General features: G+C 36.7%; 1 protein-coding gene across 1 annotated transcript in view; it reads left to right on the forward strand.

The window, feature by feature from the left end:
- Positions 1-2,152: 2,152 nt before the first annotated feature.
- The window catches only part of syne1b (spectrin repeat containing, nuclear envelope 1b), an 82,236-nt gene continuing 71,554 nt past the window's right edge, over positions 2,153-12,834 (forward strand). Inside the window, 4 exon segments of the mRNA XM_046855724.1 lie at positions 2,153-2,332; positions 8,154-8,215; positions 11,192-11,287; positions 11,432-11,515. Of these exon segments, the coding sequence (XP_046711680.1) occupies positions 2,266-2,332; positions 8,154-8,215; positions 11,192-11,287; positions 11,432-11,515 (309 nt within the window). The 5' untranslated portion in view covers positions 2,153-2,265.

Below are 12,834 nucleotides of genomic sequence, written 5' to 3' on the forward strand. Positions count from 1 at the left end.
TACACGGTTATTCAAAAAGAATGAACCCATTTCATTTCGCAATATAACAACTAAATGCGATGCGAGTACATCGCCCCTGAGGCAGCCATTCAAAACTTAGATAACTTCTCTTTCAAATGGTCACTGACTCATTCCATGACGATGCTTAAGAACTGAAGCAATGCATCATGATATCGGTTCATTCTTTTTTAATAATTTTAATTGTATAATTCAAGCTAATGTGTGTCTAATTTAGAGTTTGTTTTGTTTAGGATTGTTGCATGAATAAGGAAAAAATGCTGGAAAAATACCTGAAAGTGTGCCTTGAATTATCTTTTTTGTTATAGTATATTCATAACACCATGGGAAATGTTCTCTGTATGTTGCATTTGTGCTTTATTTTGTGGTCTACTTGAGGGAAGGTAAGGTCAATTCAATTTCTTTCTTTTGTTAGCCACATACATGAGGCAAAATTAGGTCTTGGCTATGATGCAAGAGTTGGGAGTTGTCTCCCCTCACACACACACACACACACACACACACGCACACATGCACTTCTGGTTTGTCGCTTTAGTTCAGTTTTTTGCTCTTTCAAACATTTATCCATGGCCAAAAACTTTCACTTGAGTGAAAGTACAAAAGTATTTGTACATATCCAAAAGTATTTATTGATGATGGCTATAATGTCCTATTATAATAATTATAAACAAGACAGCTGAATCTACTTTTCTCTTTTAGCAAAATGTTGTTGACTAAAAAGTAAGATATTTGACTTTGAAATGTAGAGAAGTTGAAGCAAAAGTGTCCCCAAATGGAAATTCTTTAGTAAAAAAGCTACTTAAGTAACGAATTTAATTTACTTTGTTACTATCCACCACTGCTTGTGACATACCTGTTGGGGACATTCGGTGCCACTCAGACAAGGATAGAACCTCTTTAGAGACAAGGTTTTATACATTTATCCTCTCAGGGAGTTTTTTTCCTTCCTAGTGTCACCACTCGATTGCTCATGAGGAATAAATTTACAGGGATAAATTAAATGTGTGTGTGTATGTATATATATATATATATATATATATATATATATATATATATATATATATATATATATATATATATATATATATATATATATATATATATATTATTATTAATTAATATTTTATATTTTATAAACTATACATCAATAAAAAGCTGCTAATTTGTTTCATTTTGGTGCTGTAATGAACCGATAGATGGCGACAAAATCACGCCATGATTTGCAATATTGTTACACTGTTACTATGGACAACGTGTGTATCCCAGGTTTGCCTTTTGTACTACCGAGGGACCGAGAGAGACGCGATCGTTATTTGAAACAACTACGTAATTTCAGCGGAAACATTATTCCGACTAATGGCGACGTTTATGAAGAAGGTGACTTTTTAAAGTACCTCCCCATCAAAATATTCAGAGTATAAGCGTTCGAAGACTCAGAGGTCATTGAAAAGGGGGCAGAACTTCAGCACAAGTAGAGCTGTAGAGTTATAACAAATATTTATTATATGTAATTTACTTCGTAATGTTTTTTTCAACCATTTTATAGAATTTGTGATAAATTCTTGATGTAAATCCATTTTTGCGGTCGATCTTATATGAGGGCGGTAGTTTGCAATAATATTTATGAGAGGGATCACATTCCAAAGGGAAAACACCTCATTGAGTGTGTGTGTGTGTGTGTGTGTGTGTGTGTGAGAGAGAGAGAGAGAGAGAGAGAGAGAGAGAGAAAGAGAGAGATTATACTCTAATATATGTCAAGTTTCCTCAACGAGTAAAAAACATTAATTTGATTAATTGCATTTTTTTTTTAACACATTTATTTAATCTTAGTATTAATTTCATTAAAATATTTGTGTCCTCTATTTGCATATTGAAAGTAGGATATTTCTTAATCACTAACCTCGATCAATAGCTTATAACTGTAATATGTCTACATATTTCGTATACACTCCTTGTGTTCCTGTGCAGATGACATTTTTTTTTGTCTATAGACAGTGACAGGAAGAAGGCTTGTGATTGGACACTGAGGCAGAGTCTTCGCTGGGGCCGGAAAAGAAATTTGCTTTCTCATTGGATGCTTACCAACTACAAATCAAGTTCCTGGATTGTGCATGAGAGAGGTAGAGAGGGAGGTAGAGAGGGCTGCGGAAAGGGTTCAGTGGGTATGTCCTCCTGAGAAAGTAGTGCGGTAGTTGCTCTGTTAACTGCTTGGCAGGTTGTGGAAACACATTACAGTAGAAGAGTGCCATGGCTTCGCTCAGCCCTTTCGGAAGGTCCACCACAGACATTCGAAATGTGATGCAAAGACTGCAAGGTAAGTGATGCTGCCTCACCGCTCTTTATCACCTGCAAGCATCAGTGAGAGGTTTGGATAAATGTGGTTCCTTGATAGAGTTTGCATACATAGATAATGACACACACACACACACACACACACACACACACACACACACACACACACACACACACACAAATCTATCTGTGTGTGTTTGTGTGTGTCTGTATTACAGCAAAACAGATTCTTCCATCTGGTCCTACATCATTTCCTAATGCACTGACCATAAACCACTTCATGCTTTACTTAATTAAAAAGCTGAATTTTTATTCAGGTTATCTGGTGTGTAGGGATGTGAATGTCAGTAAAAGCTTGCTGCGTTTTCTAAGCCAAATATTGATCAAAGAAAAACACTCCAAATGCTAGTCTATGGTGACATAATCAGCATGATGTCTAGACTGACTGGTGCTCCTTGGCAGTGCTGCATTGCTGTATGGCACGCCAGGTTTTGCACAGTTCTTCACTTCCCTGTTCCTCATGTGACCATAATATATATAAAATGGCAGGTGGTTGGGAGTGCTGCTGGTTTTGTTTAAGCACCGTTTCACTGCTGCTAGATCATTAGGAAATTCGATTAAGCTGGATATTGGTTGTGATGATGAAGCTATAAATAGAACTTATAGTTTAAAAGCAATAAAATACAATAAAATAAGTATGTTTTTCATGCTTTTTGCAAAGATTCTTTCACTCCCATTCTATTTTTGAGAACTTCTGCTTTGCAGAACTGGAAGTTTATCTGACACTTTGGTTACCAAAGAGAGCCAAGCTATGACCAAATGCATGCAAGGCTTCTTTTCAAGACTAACTTTTACATCCTTGTGACAAAAGTCTGAGCTGAGAGAAAGATGTATTCACAGTGTTAAAACAAAGGATTAGTAAAAATGCATTGTATGTAATTGATTCCCTCACTGCTTCTCACATGTATTGGTATAAGAGGCTATTGTATAGGCCAGGCTATTGTCATTCTGACTGCAGTGGTGAGTAGTGCTTCCAGATAGATTTACCATACAGGTATGGAGAGAGAAAAAAAACAAAGCAGTTATTAATCTCGAGGGACATCATAGTGTTGCTGATCTTTCAAGTGCTGCTGATGTTGACTCACACATTTTTTCAATCACCATCTATTTTTTACAGCAATAAAATACCACTTTTGCAGCTTCTAGCTTATGCCTTGCTCATACTCAGCCCATACCTTATCTTTTAGACCAGTATACCAGTAAAAACACCAGTATACAGTACAAACAGATTACAAAAAACGAATTTCTTTTCATATTAATTTCACTGATTCATTCCCAGCCAAGCCTTGTAATGAATGAACAGCGTGTATGAAGACAGATAGAACTTGATACTACTCTTGTCCTTGATCAGGGAACAAATCAATATTTTTTGAATTCCCGTCTCATTGGTCCCCATAGTGTTACATCACCCTGCTGAGGGGCTCCTTGAATCTACGGTTTAGTATTTATAGCTGTTTGTTTAGCCATTGTTTTCCTGCTTACAGGCTTGCATTTCACCTGTGTCTCACATGCTAGTGATCCACTTATCAATAGGTAATAACATTGATATGGTAGAAGTAGAATGGAAATATAAATACCTCAAGGGATCTTTATTCCAGCTTACCATGATACACAGAGAGACCTTTTTTTGGAGCACAGTGTTTCCATGAATAAGTAAATGCATGCTTTACTGTGTTTTTTGCCTTGGGTGACTGTTTAATTATTATACTGCTTTGTAGAAGAATACCATCAGGAGGTTTGTAAGTAATGACCGAGCAAAGATAGGTTGTGCCAGGACATTATTTTGCTTTTTATACATAATTTAAGTAGTTCAGAGTTTATAACCAGCATACATTCTTTAGAGACACTTCTCTGTAATGTATCCTTTGTGCAGAGATCTTACAGCCCAGTATATTCCATTTTGTTCTTTCTTTCTTCATTTTTTATTATAAGTTATTCTAATTAGTTTATTAGTTAAATAAGGTTTTAGGACCAATGCGTTACAGCCTGTGCAATGCATTGATTTAATATGTAGTTGTGACCTCTATAAAATTTGCCCATATAGCGAAACGCTCTTAACAAAATCTACAGCTGCACATAGAGTACAGGCATAAGGAAGTGATACATATTTGCAGATTTGTGATAGTTTAAGCTGAGCTGTCAAAGGTTTTTAAGGTGTGAACAGTTTCACCAGTGATGTAGCCTACTTAGTCATCATATCATTTACGTATATACCATATTTAACATTTTGTATGAAGCATATATTCTCTGGAATAGGAAAATGAATGTGTGTCTAATAAACATTGAATCGGTTGCCATGGTAGGAAGTTAAGAAACAAGAGGGTGTTTACTGCAACAGTTGTTAGTTTCATCATGAAAGGTTGAAGCGTGGTTTCCTCCAGTGGTAAGTGACACGCACCAGTAAAGAGCGTGCGGTTAAATAGCGTGCCATGCATTTCCCACTACAACGTATCTGCCTTTTTTTTTATCATTCTTCTTCATTGGTATTCCAGAAGATCAAATCATGCTTCTGAATTCTTTGTACTTGTGTACAAAACGTGGTTAATAAAGTAATTTTTTGTTTGTGTTGAGTCTGTTGAAGTCTGTTGTCACACACAGAGAGAAAACACTCGTATGCTGCTCTGGTCAGAGCAGCGTCCTCTAACTGTCAGGAGCAGCTGCCAGAGACTCTACTTGCTCTTCTGGCAGAACGGAGTCCAGGGTTTTGAGTCCCTCTCAACCAGCCACTGGAACATTTGGATTCGGATACATTTCAATAATACATGAGAATGCTTAATAAAAACCACATAGAAAATGTTTGTTGTACAAACACTATTACAATTAAAACTATAATATCGGTCCTATAGATAATTCTGTATTTTATTGGTGACTATTATGTGACATTGCAATGTCTGCAACAGATTTCATAAGAATCACAGGGATGTGCAGAGGCTAAATGCACCAGTAAAGGGTCGGCGTTTCCAGTGGTCCCTGATGGACAAATAAACCAAATCCCTTAATCCTTAATGTGAACATCTTCACTCAGGAAACTACATCTACATCTGACCCACTGCCAAGGGTGCTGTCTGTCTCTAATTTATGTTAAGTGCCAAATGGACCTGATTATTTGGCTAGCATAATATCATTTGGAGCCTGCATCATTTAGAGCATCTTCTTTAACTCAAGCGCACTTACTGTTGCTTTGCCTATTAGGGGATGCATAATTAAAGCAAAACTTACAATTTGCAGTCACCAGTTTTTCATATTTTTCTATGAATGAGGAACTTTTTTAAAGTCAGACACCAAAATATATTTTTTAGCATGAATTTAAAATATTGCATATCTATTTTTAGTGCAATTGAAAATGTGTACAGATTACCTCCAGAGTTTACATTAGTGTATAGAGTTGAGGGATTAGTCAGTAGGGTTGGTACTATATCTATCACAATCCAGTTATCTGTAAAAGTGAGAAATATGAATGTAACAAGTTGGTATTCTTTTATTATGACATCTAGCTAAGCACAAATCAACTCTTTAGAGTTAGAATTGTTGTTTTTCTGCATGTAGTGAAAGTACAAAAGCAGATTGATTTATAATTACTTAAACTATGCAAGTAGATTAAGTGTTTAAGTGGATTTGTAGCTCAGACAAAAGTACTACTAATATTTATAACCTGAAGGTTGACTGTGGGTATCTATAGGGCATATTTTATTACGACATATCCATACCCAGACCAGAGAACACAATTTTTTAATAGCATAGACATGACAGACACAGGACTGTTCATTGGTTTCAGAGTGAAAGGCCAGTTGCCGTGACAATAAGACAACAGGTGGCAGATGTGTAGCAATGTTTGCTAACATAAATGATTCAATACCTAAAGTTTGTATGGACCTTCATGTTTCTTTTTGCTTAATTTTGGTTCCATTCTGTCAACAAACCATTCGTTATACACTTTTCTGTGCAATATTAGTCCTTATAATAGTTTTTCCTCTGAAATGTTAAACAATAGATTGTGGGATGATGTACTCTCATGTATGTATATACCATTTTGTTTGAAATTACAATTTTAAATACAAGCTTCAGTTACAATTGAAATTTATTCTTAGGAAAAGAAAGTCTCAGTTCGAAAGGTTTTTCTTACATCACAGTTTCGGATTACTTGTTTTGGTGGCATATCAGTTGGAAAGCTGTACAGCATTGGAGCTAGCCCTGCCCCCTGAATAAACACGAGCACCAGCCACCCTATGAGCGCATTGCTCCCTGCATGCTGATTGGATAAGCAGTGCCTTAGATGATGAGGTGCAGGGGATGGTGCTGGAGGCTGAGCAGAGCAGCGGGGGTTGGTTGGGCACATCCACAGTAGCATGGCTCCTTTGCACCACTGACAACACAAAACCTCCAGCCTCATAAAAGCAGCCCTCCATTAAGGGCCTCTCCCCAGCCGAGAGTCGGTGGGAGCAAAAGGGGGACATAACAGGAAAGGACGAGGAGAGAGTGAGAGTGAGAGAAAAAGAGAGAGGGGGGGTCAGTTTTTCCTCCCAGGAAAGCAGTGCAGCCAGCTCTGTTTTGCTTTCTAAAGGAAAAAAAGGATTGCTGATCTTTTCCTCCCTCCTCAAATTTCCTCTTTGGATGGCATCTTCAGAAGCACACACTCAGTGAGTGACACTGAGGAAGAACAGCGAGTCTGCAGCCCAGCAGAATGGCTCAGTTCAGGGATGTAGCTGTGAAAAAGACCACATCTTTAAACCTGGTGACTGGATTCTTTCAATATCTGCGTGGTAAGTGGTTGTCTCATCTCTCCCGAGATGTTCGTGAGCGAGACCAACAGCACAGATTTATATGTAGTGTGTGCTGTGCTGTATGTAGGTGAAGCAGATGCATGAGCGAGATTTGCAGTGACACAGCAGTGGGCCTCACTAGACATTGCTGGTCAGCTGCGATCCTCCTCCAGAGAGAGGTAATTACTGATCAGTGTCATGGCTCTTCGCTGCTGCTCACGTGCCCGAGTTAGCACAGGTGTCCATTGCACGTGTGCACCAATGTTAGCTGCATACAAGTGCGCATGTTTGATGTAAACGCGGCCACACTGCCTCGAATCTGCATAAATATTTGTTATGGGAAATCATGGTGCTACATGGAAATGGCTTCCATGCATTGGCTGACTGCATGCAAGAAGAGGTTGTCTCTTGTGAATGCATTTCATGTGAGATGTTTGAGCCCTTCTTGCCTAATTGTGAATGATGTGGGTGAGCTGAACTACCTATCATGAACTGGTATGATAAATGCAATTAAATATTTAATTTGTTTTGTGTATGCTGTTGTTTTTCATCTATAACAGCTTTATGTATGGGAATGACTTACAATGTTGAGCATTTACAGAATTACATTGTTACAATGTGATAATTACAGCTTACATAGTTAAGCCTCCTGTAGTTATGATAATGTATTACTATTTGTATTGGCTGGGTAAGTTCCTAATTATTAGTATTTGTTCATGCTGTTATTTGTGATTTAAAAGAATGTATTTTCCACAGTAGTGACCTGTTGAATAAAACATCCCCCTACACAAGTGCATAGTGAAGTTGTGACATTTACTTCTGTATTAAAAAGATATACATTGAGATAGACATAACAATATCTTTTTCAGTGTATACTGCAAAAAATATCTAAAGAAGGCTTAGCTTGCTCGAGATGATGAACACTATTAAACTTTTAAAGTTTCACTGACGATCTGGCAAAAATAGATACATGTAATGTTTGTGACATGGTTCATGTCTTTACCATTTTTTCTTCTTTTTCAGATGAACAGGAGTTGGTACAGAAAAGAACTTTCACAAAGTGGATTAATTCACATCTGGCCAAGGTAACATTGCTTTCAGACATGATTGCATGCATGTTTTTAAGTCACAGACTTGTTAATTAAATCATTACCAGGTTTTAGTTGATATGAGTGACATTTTCTGTTCTGTGCAGTGCATTAGCATAGATTCTTTTATTGTATGCTACTATTATGTGTGAATAAAAAGATATCTTTATTGACCAGCACTTTCATCCATGCATACAGAATAGCTCATGTGCTTAGCTTTATGTCCTATGGTCTTGATAGAAGTCAAGCAAGTGTGTAATCAATAGAAGCAGCACTAACGATTAAAGGTCATTAAAGGTCGTATGCAGCTGAGTAGACAATAGATCACGTTTGCTGGCCACTGGTTGAATGTAGTGCTGTAGTTATAGTGAAAAAAAATGTGTGGTTATTTGTGTTTCATGTGCACCGCATGAATAGTTCATTGTATTGGCCTCCCACTATTTTGGCCTGCGTGTTGGCCTAAGCTTGTGCTAGTTGTCTGATTTTTTCCTAGATTGTAGTTGGGGTTGAAAAGAAGTATTACAGCAAATCGTTATCCAGAAGTTTAAATATTACAGATGTTTTCAGTAATACGGAAAGGGCTTTTGGTTTGGTTTGGTGACATGATAAAATGTTACATCTATATTTACACAGGTTCTCTGTATTTGGACTCTGTGTTTGTGCAGGTGCATTTGTTAAATTACCAATGTGCACTCCATGCCTCAGAGGTTTCTGTATAGCCTTTTTTGTCAAAGTTTCCAATAGTTTTTAGATATCTACCTTAAAAAAAATAAAAATAAAAATAAGGATTTATCCAAGCTAGCAGAGCAAATTGTTCTTCTTTTTTTAAGATGCAATAAGATCTTTTGGAAAAGCAGAAAAAAGCATTTAAGGTTTATATAATATACAATATTTGAAAGAGTAAAACATTCAACTAAAGATCTTAAAGCTGTTAAATTGATGAATTGCTGAATTGTGAATACTTTCAGACTGAGTGTCCTGATCAGGAAGTGAAAATAATGCTAGTTGTGATAATCATGTGATCAATGCAGATTTATGAGTTTTATTTAGTATGGCTACCAACTAACACATCCTGCACCAAGCACACTTTCAAATATGTTTTAGAATGCACAAGTTGGAAAGGAAGGGCTGAATAGGGTTTGGTGCTTTGCAAATAATGAGCCTTATTAGCATTTGGTGTTCCCACTGTCTAATGGAATGTGTGTGTGTGTGTGTGTGTGTATGTGTGTGTGTGTGTGTGTGTGTGTGTGTTAGTTAGGCTTTGGAAATGTAAGTGTGCAGATGGTGCACAAGAAGGTTTGGAACAATTCTCAGCAGGAGAAGGTCTGCTCCTAGGGCCTTTGGCATTTTGGATATTGCTTTTGTATGATACCTGAAAAGATAATATTAGGATTTTATGTAATTTTACACTAAATAACTAGCTTTCCCATGTATCACTGGAGTGGGTAAAGACATTTAGGTTTATAGCATCTCTCTCTTAGTGTACTTAACTCATTGTTTATGATTAGTTGCTTTGGTGACGAGGCACTTTCCTGCCACAGGAAAGAATAAGCTAGCAGACATGGTGGATTTAAGTATTCCAGTCAGACCCAGATTGGATTTAGAGGCTCTTTTGTTTCACAGAATTTGCTACGGAAACTTAGTTACGGAAATCTAGACCTGTTTATGATGTCCAGCTGAAGAATGCACTGCAATTGTGTCTTTTGGGCTAAACATAAACTGCTTGCTACATGAACACTGATCAAGATACACTGAGAAATGTTCTTCTATTGCTCCAGATTCTATATACCCACTTATACCATTTGTTTTCCCTCTCCACTTTTTCTTCTGATTCTCCTGTGTATTTTATCTAAAAGGAACTGTCGTCTACATGCTTTTTTGGATTCACTATGGAAAGTACTCACTGAGCTCTGACTCAGCATTTACACTCTCATTGTTTCCATTTCCTTTAACATTTTGTGCCCTAAAAGTTAACTCCAGTTAACCTATTTAAATATCGAATAGTCAATAAAAGAGCATGTCATGTTGTATATAATCAATTTTAAAGTTCATTGTGTCTGTCACAGAAGATATTCTGGTAGTATATTATTTTAAAGTTTGAGTCATCAGATTGCAAGGAATATATTCGTCATAACGTATTTCTGATTAAAATAGATATAAAAAAAATAGGTGGACTTATCTATTATCTATGGCAGAAGATTTGGAATTGTGCCATGTGGTAGCCTCCGGTCTCCTGATTTGGCCAGTTCAGTCTGTCACAGCATGAACAACATGGTGCTTCTAATTATTGTTGAGAAAGGGAAGGCTCTTTGCATGTTTCTATTTGTAATATGTAATACATTTGGAAAGCCAGTTTGGTGAAATATGTAACCTTAACAGTAAGCTTATGTCTTTGGCAGTTTGGGAAAAGCTGTGGTTTTTTGGCACATTTCATGAAAATACCAAATGCTTTTTTGATGGTTTAATTAGGAGATCATGCCCGGAAATGAGCCAGTTTAACATAAGTGATTACTGTAGTCTGTTTTTATACCTCGCTAGCTAATGGTAATTTCCATCAGATAAAAGACATCAAAATATGTAATTCTCCACTGTTGCAGTCAGTTGGTTAGTTTGCTTTTTAGCTTTACAACCGAATTTAAAAAAGGTTAAGACAGGACAACGTTTACCACTGTATACCATTCCCTCTTCTTTTAACAACATATATCCGTATACATCTGGATACCAAGGAAACCAGTTGGGAGTTTTAGGAGAGGAATATTGTCCCATTCGTGTATGTATATTTTTTATTTCGTGAGGCACTTAATGTTTAAAAGGTCTGGAATGGTCTGAACTTTAATTGTGGTTGTGATACATCTAAAAGAGAAACATACTTCATTTTAGGAAAGTCTATAGTTTTTAGAACTGGGTTGCATTGTTTTTCCAGGCTGACACATATTGTATTTATCTATATATTTTTTGTGCTCTTTCCTGTAGCGTAAACCTCCTTTAGAAATCAATGACCTTTTTGAGGACATCAAGGATGGGGTGAAACTGCTGGCTCTGTTGGAGGTGCTGTCCGGGCAGAGATTAGTAAGTTATTTATGATATATTTTTGTTTATGAACAGATTTGTAATTGAACGTATCTTGAGTGCTGTTTCTGTTAGTTGGAAAGAGTAATTAATCACATTTAATTCAACTGCCATTTTGGTTTTGTCCTGTCCTTCCATTCACAGCCATGTGAACAGGGTCGGCAGTTGAAAAGAATCCACTGGGTGTCCAATATTGGCACTGCTCTAAAGTTTCTGGAAGGCAGAAAGGTAAGCAGACTTTTTGCATCCCTACGATTAAGTCCACTTTGTGTCTATGTCCAGCAATTCTACATTAACAACAAGAAAGGATATATTACATCTAGGGCTGCAACTAACACTTATTTTGATAATTGATTAATCTGACGATTATAAAACCCTATTTCAGGGTATTTATGTATAAAACTGTATTTAAAAAATATCATATTGAGTTTAACTATCTTTAATTTTGTAATTTTAAAGCTTATAGTGGCTGCTTGTTAAAGAGTGCATGGGGGATTTCTCCTTGAACAAATTCACTCATGCTGGATTGATTCCGTTAAAACAAAACACAAAAATATAACAGCATTTGAATATGCAATTTGTGTAAATCAAAATGTGTATTGTATTTTGCAGATTGTAAGTTTACAACCATGCTTAAAAATTCTATATAAAATTTTATACAACATTGTTTTGACAATTTCTGGTAAAAAAAAAACATTTTGTATAGTTGTGAAGATATAAGCATCAAGAATATGTAACTAATTAAATTTTATTATAATAATTAAATGATAAATGCATTAATTAAATACACAAACGTTGAAGACAAGCATTTGAATGTAGTAAAGTCGCAGTAAATCACATTTAAAAACAGATAAATTACTGTTGTAGTAGACAAATGCTATAAAAAGAGAATGGAACGGAGAAATGCAGCAAGCTAACAGACTTGATTTAAAAATGGGAAAGAAATATGCATTGGTGTACAAATGAATAAGCATTCGCTGAAAACTACAACAATGACTAAAAATGTCATCGCTTGCTGCTGTTGTTTTTTGCTGCTTTTAGATTTAGTGTTCGCACCGACCTACTATGTTGTATGGTATGTTGACTAAAAGACAGGAAGTGGATCTGGAGGTAGCAGAGCTAAAAATGTTAAGGTTTTTGTTGGGAGTGACGAGGATGGACAGGATTAAAAATGAGTTTACTAGAGGGACAGCGCTTGTAGGACGTTTTGGAGACAAGGTAGGAAGGTTTGATTGAGATGGTTTGGACATGTGCAGAGGAGGGACATGGGGTATATCAGTAGGAGAATGCTGGGGATGGAGCCACCAGGAAGAAGTAAAATAGGAAGACCAAGGACGAGGTTTATGGATGTGGTGAGGGAAGACATGCAGGTAGTTGGTTTAAAAGAGGCAGATGTAGAGGACAGGGGTTTATGGAGACGGATGATCCGCTGTGGTGACCCCTAATGGCAGCAGCTGAAAAAAGAAGAAGTAGTAGAAGAAGTTTGTTCGCATCCTTTTAATTGAATCATCACTATGTTGCGAGTCACGACAGAGCAGATCTATTAG

Source organism: Silurus meridionalis, chromosome 8, assembly GCF_014805685.1.
Source record: "Silurus meridionalis isolate SWU-2019-XX chromosome 8, ASM1480568v1, whole genome shotgun sequence".
NCBI classification, from domain to species: Eukaryota; Metazoa; Chordata; class Actinopteri; order Siluriformes; family Siluridae; genus Silurus; species Silurus meridionalis.